General features: G+C 38.6%; 1 protein-coding gene across 1 annotated transcript; it reads left to right on the top strand.

Annotated features, from left to right (window-relative positions):
- Positions 1 to 6,848: 6,848 nt before the first annotated feature.
- LOC132185764 (uncharacterized) lies at positions 6,849 to 9,321 on the top strand. The gene is made up of 3 exons (XM_059599542.2): positions 6,849 to 6,951; positions 7,155 to 8,309; positions 9,225 to 9,321. The coding sequence occupies exons 2-3, from the start codon at positions 7,231 to 7,233 to the stop codon at positions 9,289 to 9,291; spliced, it is 1,146 nt and encodes a 381-aa protein (XP_059455525.1). The 5' UTR covers positions 6,849 to 6,951; positions 7,155 to 7,230; the 3' UTR covers positions 9,292 to 9,321.
- Positions 9,322 to 10,240: the final 919 nt, after the last annotated feature.

The raw sequence follows: 10,240 nt of genomic DNA, 5'->3' as shown, positions 1-10,240 counted from the left end.
CCCAATTAGTTGCTGCAACATAACACTGCCAAATATTTATATCCTCACATATTTATGTTTCTCCATACCCATACTAGCGTCAATTTGGTATCAATACAACCATGACTACCCGCAGTGGGCAACCATTCAGAGGGAGTCGTTTGTCCCAACAACAACATGATTTATTGATTAGATTGGTTAACCAAGTGGACTCTATCCAAGCGAATGGAGATTATGTGGGACCATGTGTTCGATAAGCCTAAGAGCTCTAGAGAAAAACCCAAGAGGGAAGAGGCTGAAGAAGGTAAGCTCAAGGAGACTGACGACAATCGAGAGAAGCTCGATGGCGGTGAAGACCATCCCCAATACACCATGTCTGGCAACAACTCACGCAATCAACCACTTTACCCCAGGTATGAATATACTCCACATACTCAATTTCCCCTTCATCTATTTTCGGAACGCATATATGGACAATTCAGAGAGTCGAATGGACGACGCCACAAAGAGGGTAAGAGTGGAGGTGTCAAACTTCCATGGTAAAGTGGATCCTTATGCCTTCCAAGATTGGTTGACTTCATTGGATGATTAATTTGAATGGTTTAATTTCACATCTAAGCACAAGGTACGTTTTGTTAAGATGAAACTAAACGGACAAGCACGTGCATGGTGGCATAGTGTGGAAGAGCAACTTCATCAACTACGTTGAGCTCCCATCCTAGATTGGGAAGAGATGAGGTTAAAACTCCAAGAGAAGTACCTACCAATTGATTATGAGGAATCATTATTTGAAGAGCTCCTAACCCACCGACAAGGCAACATGATAGTGGATGAATACACTAACCGATTCCATGAGCTCAGTATACGAAGCCAAGTTTTTGAGACAGAGAGGCAGTCAATAGCCCGTTATATGACTGGACTGGACTGGACTTCGGGAGGATATTCTAAGAGAATTACTCACTGTGCAATTAGTAAGTGTTGATGAGACTTATCAAATTGCCATCCACATTGAATAACAGAATAGAGGTACAACAGGGAGACGTACAAATACAAGGTGGAGCAATACCACTCCTCGAGGCCCACAATATGCTATTGCTAGGGCTGCTGTCAGCGGGGACAGATTTGCAACTCGGAACATAAGTTTCAATGACAAATTCCTGCAAGAATGTGAAGACCGAAAAGGAAAAGCTGTAGCGGGTGCGAGACCAGAAAGAGGGAAAGATGATTGTTATCGATGTGGAGGAAAATGACATTATGCTGTGGTATGCCCCACACGGGAGCCTAGACCTGTGCTATTATGCAAGGATGAAAGAGATGCTGAATCTCAAGAATTTCCACATGAACAACAAGGTGAAGAGGAAGCAAAACTAATTGAGGATCGACTAGAAGGCTTAGATCTTCCTTTATGTGTGATCAGACGCATGTTGATAGGATAGAAAGTGGAGGAGCCCAGCGGAGATGAATGGCTTCGAACCAACATTTTTCACACTCGTGTCAAATACAATGGTAAGGCATTAAACCTAATTATAGACAATGGGAGTGGAATGAATGTCATATCTCAAGAGGCTGCAGATAAATTAAAAGTCTCCTTAGAAAGACACCCAAAACCATACAAGGTTAGTTGGGTTGACGACACGTCTATACCAGTAAAAAAGAGATGTTTGGTGTCGTTTTCTTTGGGACAGAACTATAAAGATTCTGTATGGTGTGATGTAATTCCAATGAAGGCATGTCATATCCTTCTTGGAAGACCGTGGTTATATGATAGGCGGGTTCATTACGATGGTTACTCTAACACTTACTCGTTTCCGTTTGAGGAGCGTAAGATTGTTTTGCAGCCTATGAAAATAGAGGAGTTTGAGCAGACTAGTCTAGAATCTAGTCGTGTATTGACCATGTAAAAGTTTGATGATGCATGCCAAGATCGTGGAGTAGTTCTCATGTTGGTTGTAAAAGCTATACCAAACGTAACAAGGGTCGACTCAGGTGCTCCCTTAGAAGTTTGACAACTCTTGAAAGAGTTCATAGATATTTCACCTGCAGACTTGCCAAAAGTCCTACCTCCCATGCGCACCATTCAGCATGATATAGACCTAGTGCCAGGATCTATACTTCCAAATTTACCCGCTTATAGCATGAGTCTAGAAGAACATAAAGAAGTGCAGCAACAAGTCCAAGACCTCTTGGATCGTGGAGTTATTCGGGAATGCCTCAATCCTTGTGTTGTACCCGCCTTGCTTACTCCAAAAAAAGATGGTAGTTGGCACATGTGTGTTAATAGTCGAGCTATTAATAAAATCACTATCAAGTATCGATTCCCGATCCCTCGCCTAGACGATATGTTGGACGTACTACATGGGTCTGTTATTTTTTCCAAGATTGACCTACGAAGTGGGTACCATCAGATACGTGTTCGCCTGGGAGATGAATGGAAAACTGCCTTTAAGACACAAGATGGGTTGTTTGAGTGGCTAGTCATGCCCTTCGGTTTGTCAAATGCTCCAAGCACATTCATGCGGGTTATGAATCAAATTCTTAAACCATTCATTGACAAATTTGTAGTGGTTTATTTTGATGATATACTAGTTTTCAGCCCCAGTCTAAAAGAGCATCTAAACCACCTAAGGCAAGTATTTGAAACTTTACGCTTTGAGAGTTTTTTTTTTGTTAACCTCAAAAAGTGTTCTTTTGCCTAGAGCCAAATTATATTTCTAGGATTCATTGTTTCAGCTAAAGGATAGCCGCTGATCTAGAAAAGGTACATGCCATACTTGATTGGCCATCACCCAATAATATTCATGACGTAAGGAGCTTCCACGGGTTAGCTTCTTTCTATCAGCGTTCTGTGAAAGGATTTAGCTCCATCATGGCACCCATCACCGAGTGCACTAAGAATGGAGCAATTTTATGGACAGCAGCTGCCCAAAAGGCTTTTGAAGTTGTCAAAGAGCTCCTTACCAATGCCCCCATACTTCAATTGCCCAACTTTGAGCTTCCTTTCGAAGTATCCTATGATGCCTCCCACTCAGGCATTGGTGGTGTGCTCAATCAAAATGGGCATCCTATAGCTTTTTTCAGTGAGAAGCTTAATGATCCTCGAAAGAGATATTCTACCTATGATTTGGAACTATATGCGGTAGTCCAATCACTCAAGCATTGACGGCATTACCTTATTCACCGAGAGTTTGCATTATTTTCTAATCATGATTCTTTGAGGCACCTTCAATCCCAAAAGCATCTAAATGCCAAACACGCATGATGGGTAGAATTTTTACAACAATACACGTTTGTGCTCAAACACAAGGTTGGTACCGAAAATCAGGTCGCTGACGCTCTTAGCCGCAAGCCACTTTTATAACTACCCTTGCTATTGAAGTCATGGCTTTCCAAGAACTGAAGACCCAATATAAGTTGGATCCTGACTTCGGGATTATATATAATGTACTGTGCACGCAACCACACAAACCGCATGATCACTTTTATCTTACGGATGGCTATTTGTTTAAGGGAACTAAACTCTGTTTACCGAAAACATCCATTCATGAGTTTGTGATCCGCGAACTCCATTCCGGAGGACTAGGCGGACACTTTGGTTGAGATAAGACAATATCACTGGTGGAAGATCGTTTTTTTTTTTTTTTTTTTGCCAGGATTGCGAAAGCAAGTTGCAAGTGTAGTTGCCCAATGCCGAACTTGTCAACTATCAAAAGGTAATCGTTCCAATGCAGGCCTATATAGTCCTCTCCCAATACCTATTGCTCCGTGGATAGATCTTAGTATGGATTTTGTTTTAGGTCTTCCAAAGACAGTTCGGAGACATGACTCTATTTTCGTGATTGTTGATAGATTTTCAAAAATGGCACATTTCTTAGCTTGTTCTAAAACTTTTGATGCTTCCCGGGTAGCATCCTTGTTCTTTGCCGAAGTAGTACGTCTCCATGGTCTTCCCAAGACTATTGTTTCGGATGGAGACGTTAAATTCACCAGTTATTTTTGGAAAGCTCTATGGGCCAAAGTGGGTACAAAGCTTAAATTCTCTAGTGCTTTTCACCCGCAAACTGATGGGCAAACAGAATCTATCAATCGGAGTCTTGGAAATCTACTCCATTGTTTGGTGACTGACCACCATGCCACATGGGATCTGCTCCTGCCACACGTAGAATTGCCTACAATTGTTCAGTTAATCGTAGCATTGGGTTATCCCCATTTGAAGTTGTCACAGGAGCCAAACCTAAAGTCCCTATTGATTTATCTCCATTACCCATATATATTCTAGTTTGTGAGGGTGCAGAAGATTTCCTCAAGCATATGCAGGAGACACATACAGAGGTTCGCAAACAAATAACTCTTAGCTCTGAGAAGTATAAACAACGAGCAAACTTGCTTCGTCGTCATGTGGAATTTAAGCCAGGTGATAAAGTATTGATTAGGTTACATCCGAAGCGATTCCCTCGAGGAACTTTTCAAAAATTGCATCATCGATGAGCTGGTCCATTCACAATTCTGCGACAATTGGGGCCTAATGCGTATCATATTGATCTTCCTCCAAATCTTCATTTTTAAGTCCTATATTTTGATGTTGAAGATCTTACTGCCTACTCTGGGTAGTTGGATGACCCAACCACGGATCCAGTCCCCGTAAATGTTCCTACCTCTATCAAACCTCAGGAAGAAATAAAAGATATTCTGGAGGATCAAATTGTCTCTACGAGACGTGGAGGTTATCATAAATTCTTGGTTAAATGGAAGAACCGCCCCCTTTTGGATTGTTGTTGGTTACAAACCGAGGAAGTACAACGCCTGAATCCAGACCTCTATGAGCTCTATCAATCCCGTTCGGCGAGTTCTTTTTAAGCGGGGGGGAACATGACGGAGTACATGTGTCTACAGCCAATTTATTATCTTTATTAATTATGTTCTAATACAAGACAAGTGGTAGTCCATATTGAAGGCCGGAGTCCTTTCTTTACACTTGGATCACTACTTGTCCAAGTAGTAGTGTTTTACTTTCTTTTAGTTTTTCGTATTAAAGTAGAATAAGTAGACAAGTCTATAAAAGCTATGTATTCCCTACTTTCAAGAGCAGTTTATGAGATATCTTTTGCTTATTCCTGTGAGTTGTGATTACTCTGTTTGATGGTGAGATTCCATCCTTTTTGGTGAGAAGCCAATCCTTTTATTTGTCCATTATTTTGTTTGCTAACAATTTCTACAGCTTCCCTGCGTCACCATTACCTCAACAAGCATCCTTGCTCTCTTCTTCAATTTTGCACCAGGTTCACCTTTATCAAGCTTTCCTGAAGCCAAGGCAGTTTCCTTCCTCACTCTCTTGCCAGCAACTGGCTCAACCTCTTCCTCATCTCCATCCATTCCAACTGCATCATTAAACTCTTTTTTTCTTATTACAGTTCGGATGGGGACACACACACACACATTTGAGAATTGATCTTATCACCTCATCCCATTATTATATACGCTATTAAAACAAAGGCCACAACTTATACCCTAACTAAAATTAAAAAAAAAAATCCCGTGTAAACTAAAAATTGACAGCTTTTACATGGTATAAGTTAATACTCCCTTTGTCCAAATCTAAATGACTCTTTTTATTGGTTTCATTTCATGACTTGATTTGAAATGGTACGACTATTAATAAAAAGATAACAATATCACCCTCTTCCTAAAATGTCCTTCACTTTAAATTAGAGATGAAATAACCATTAATAAGAATCTTTAAGAAAAAAGGTAAGAATAATAGGAAATTGAAGATGTAAGAAATTTCACTTTTAGAGAGTGGACATATATTTTACATCGTCCCAAAAAGGAGAATAAGACACTGAAATTGGAACATGAGTATATTAATTATATGTGCAAGCAAAGGTAAGCATAAGCTAATAAAAATTTAAATCAACATTAAAAAAATGCTCAACAATAAGTATCTAGTGACAGCTTTACCAATGTCGTAATCCACATGAGACTGAGCAATTGCAATATCACCAAAATCTTCTATATCATCTTCCTCTTCAAGTTCATCATAACCCTCAACATATTCTATCTCATGTTCCTGCTTATTCCAAGAACCAATAAAAGGGTATTTAATTATCTGAAAGCTCATTCTCAATATATTCTTTTTATTATGTAACACATGCTATATTTTTCACTCAAGACAAAATATGCTAACTTAAGTATCGGAGTGTCTCCAGCTAAGGCCAAGACCCTTTGACACTCTTGCTAGTTGCTAGTTTGCAGGCAATCAATTGCCAGACAAGTCGTACCAAAAACTGCATCAACATATATACTGTATTTTATCGTTTGGGTTTGTTGTAGGGGTACCCACCCCTTTGTTGTTCGATCTCATGTAACTTGCTTTCCCTTATTTGAAAAAAAAAAAAAAAAAAAAAAAAAAAAAAACCTAAAATTTTGAAATCACGCGTAGTCGCATACTTTCATCATCATTTTTTTTTTTTTTTTGAAGGCGGATAGTTTAAACCAACAAAATGCGGATGGAACACAGATAGTTTGCTACTCGATCTGTAGGATTACATTCTTACAGCTTGTTTGAGATTGCGTTTGAAGGGACTAAAAGTATTTTTAACACTCAAAAAGTCCGTTTGAAAAAAAAAAAAAAAAAAAAAAAAAAAAAAAAAAGTAGTCATTTGGTAAAAAAAATAAAAGCGCTTTTAAAAGTTTAAAAAGCCTAAAAATGGTTAAAACACACTTTTGGCAAAAATATAAAAATGAAGCTTTTGTCCAAAAACACTTTTGTACTTAAAAGCTCTATTTTTCATACGTAGCCCCAAACACTCTCTTTGTTATAAAACGGCGCCGTTTTGTCCCATATATATTCATCACTTTTGAAAAACCCTAGCCTAACTCAGATCAGATTCTCTCTTGCCATCAAAGACCCAAACGCCGTGGTCCGTGACTTTCGGCTCTCAGATCTTCCGCCGGGACTCCTCTAAGATTTTCCTGGTATTACACTATTACTCCTCTCCTCTCAGAGTCTCTCTCATTTTTTGCGTTCTTTTAGTTTTTTGTTTATTTTTACGGACTATATCTCTGATTGGTTTTGCTGCTTTTTGGTATTGTGGTTGGAGGTTTTTATGGTATTCTGAATTTACATAATGCGATTGATTATAAGTTTAATTTTGGGACACTCTTGATTTGTTCTCTAGATTTTTCATTCTGAACTTCTATTCCACCCTTGAAATTGTAACACCAACACCGTTCTCCACCGCCCACGAATACTCCATGGACGCATCCACGATGCCAGGCCAGCGGTCACCATTAGATGAATCATCACATCGCCCTTCTACAATTACTTCTTCTCCTTACGACATCCTTTGTTGCATGCCTATATTTAAGGCCGTGGATTCTCATAAGAAGTTGATTTCGAGATGGTATACAATTAAAGTTGAGGCCGACTGTCCTCTGAAGGTCGATAGTGAAGATAGTGAAGAGATCTTTCCATTTTGGGAAGGTGAACTACCAAATTGCTCTAGCTTTGCAGCCATAGCCCCCGATTTGTATTGTTTCGGTGGCAAGCGTCACTTTCATCCTGATCGTAATCCATCGGTTTCTGCCTATGCTTGTAAATTGGACGTTACCCGTTCATCTACGGAGTGGATTCCTGTTATGCCAATGAAATATCCTAGACTCGATGCTCACGTCTTTGCAGTAGACGGTAAGTTTCATGTGTTGGCTGGAGATATGACTAATTCTTGTTCAAACGGCCTGGAACTTGAGGTTTTTGACCCGTTGACTCAAAAATGGGAAGAAGTGCCTGATGATCCTCCACTTCCGGTGCAATCTAAATTTATTTCTGCAGCTCTTGAGAATCCAAACCGGATTCTCGTTGCCACAAAAACAGCACAATGTCGTCGTTTTTCAAGGACTTTTATGAGTACTTTCTATGCATATGATGTGCGGCGTCGTTCCTGGGAGAAGCATGCTGAGCGCAAGGTAGATGCCAGATGTCCTCTGGGATATAGCGGAAGGGCCGTAGCTGCAGTAGGTGATACGCTGTACTGGTTAACAGACGCCACAATGTTGCTTTCCTACAACTTAGCGCAGGACCTGTGGCTCAAAGGGAGTCTGAAAGGTGTAGGGATATCATTTCTTGATAAATATGATGACCCCTACAAACCTGGTTTCGTTCATCTGGAGAACCAAATGTTCTGCGTTTTGCAGTGTGCATTATCTTCTTCTGAACTTGAGTGTGTCACTGTTCATGTTGAGCCCACGTCGAGGAAGAAGTTGGTTATATCGGTAGTTGCTATCCGGAAATACGTGACGGAACTCCCCACCTCCGTATCGAAATGTCTTTCGCTGTAAGATTCTTGCTTTATTTCTCTCCATATTCCTTTATTTTTTCCCAAACACAAACATTTTCTGTGCACATTTTGGCTACTACGCACTAGTTTTGGTATTCATTTTTATGTCTTGTACAATGAATTTCTTAAATAGGAGCTATTAACTGCTAGCTTGTATTTGATTGTCAAAATAAGCATGTTTGCAAAGAACTTTCTTAAGAACATATGCTTTTTAAACAAATTAATGGGGGAAAGGAGATAGTTAATATGATTGAACATTTTGATTCTTAGTTTTTGAGTTGGATGAGCAATATAATTTTCAATTTTTTCCAAATGAAAATGTATGGACTTCTTTTGCTATTTTCTATTTTTTTTGTTTTTGTTTTTGTTTTTGCTTTTGTTTTGTATGACATTTTCTTTAATTGAGGAGGAGAAAATTTGTGAGTTTAGTAAGAGGCCCGAAGGACTCTAGATCTCAATTACATTAGTCAAGTGATAGGCAGAAAACCTTTCTCAATAAAGCATATCGTCCCATTATGGTATTAATAGTTTGAGGGTGTTGCACACCTACTTGTTTGGATGTCGAACATGCTTGATTTGTAAAATTTTTTGCGGAAACGTTCATGGACATGAAGTTTTAGCTCTCTGCAAGATCTTTAGAATCTACAAGAAACGTGTGTTGACATAAAATTTAGATATCTACAACATCTTAGCAGTCTTCAAATTATTAAGAGACAAACATTCATCAAAAGTTAACCTACGACCCTCTTAATGTAGTTCTTGAGCATGATGCATTTGCAAATATGTAAATAGGACTCATGGTGCTTCCACCAAATTTTTCCCTTAAGCATGCACTAGGAGGAGCAAATTTAATATGCACATAACGTTACTGTTGGTTATTTGTGTAAGTGCTCATGGGTTTTAAAATTGCAGGGGTAAGCATGAGGTACAAATTAGCGAAGAAGCCAGCCAGGCAAGAATCAAACAAAAAAAATATTGAAGCACGGGGAAAGAGAATTATAATTCTAGGTTGCTTTCTTAATCTCTTATGTTTTCATGTTTTTCTTGTGTGATAACTGTTATTAGGGGTGGACAAATTAACCGTTACCGTTTAACCGGCCGTCTACCGGCTTCGACCGAACCGATATAAACCGTAGCCGATATTCCGATATCCTTATCGGTTAAAAAAAGTATACCGGAATTCGGTCCGGTCCGGTCCGGTCCGGTTAAGCGGTTCTTATCGGTTAACCGGTTAACCGATAAGAAACCGGAATTTTTTTTTTTTTTTTTTAAGTCCTAGTCCCAAAACGGTGCCGTTTAGTCTTTTAGAGAGGTTTCCAAATTCCCACAAGTGACACAGGTTTCCGAATTTGTGTAATGGTGTTGCCCATGACTTATTTTTCTTTTGCTAAGTGACTTTAATTAGTTAATACTTTGTTTATTATTCATTAATGAATTTTATTTTAATTTGAGTTTGGGTAGGTTTGATGTTTTTTTTTTAAGTGATGGCATTTGATGAGATTTCTTTGCCTTTGATAAAAACATTTTTCATTAACTAGTTTTGCTAGTATAATTAGCATTCATTATGTTAATTAGTCCATTTGCTTTGGAAAAATGTATTTTATAATATTTTTTTTTAAAAAAAAAAAAAAAGTTGAAGTGGATCAATATAAAAAAGCTTCAATTTTTAGCCACAAAAACAAATATTTGGGTCCCAACAAAAAGTATTTGGTCCCTAAAACAACTCATTTTTAATAAATTATTTTAGCCCAACAAAAAGTATTTGGCCTCTCAAAAGTCAAAAAAACTCATTTTTGGTTTTTGGCCCAACAAAATAAATCAATATAAAGCTATCGGTTAAATCGGTTAACCGGTTTAACCGGACCATTTAACCCTATACCGTTTTAACCGAAATTATCGGTTAAAATTCTTATTGGTTCGGTATCGGT

Source organism: Corylus avellana, chromosome 7, assembly GCF_965113065.1.
Source record: "Corylus avellana chromosome 7, dhCorAvel1.hap1.2, whole genome shotgun sequence".
NCBI lineage: Eukaryota > Viridiplantae > Streptophyta > Magnoliopsida > Fagales > Betulaceae > Corylus > Corylus avellana.
The sequence above is the reverse complement of the archived record's forward strand: the minus strand, read 5'-3'. Positions and strand labels throughout refer to the sequence as shown.

Excerpts from the sequence above, each read along its gene's own strand:
- LOC132185764 (XM_059599542.2), top strand. The coding sequence starts at position 7,231 with ATGGACGCATCCACGATGCCAGGCCAGCGGTCACCATTAGATGAATCA. Across the intron at positions 8,310-9,224 it reads GTATCGAAATGTCTTTCGCT|GGGTAAGCATGAGGTACAAA; the intron begins GTAAGATTCTTG and ends TTAAAATTGCAG.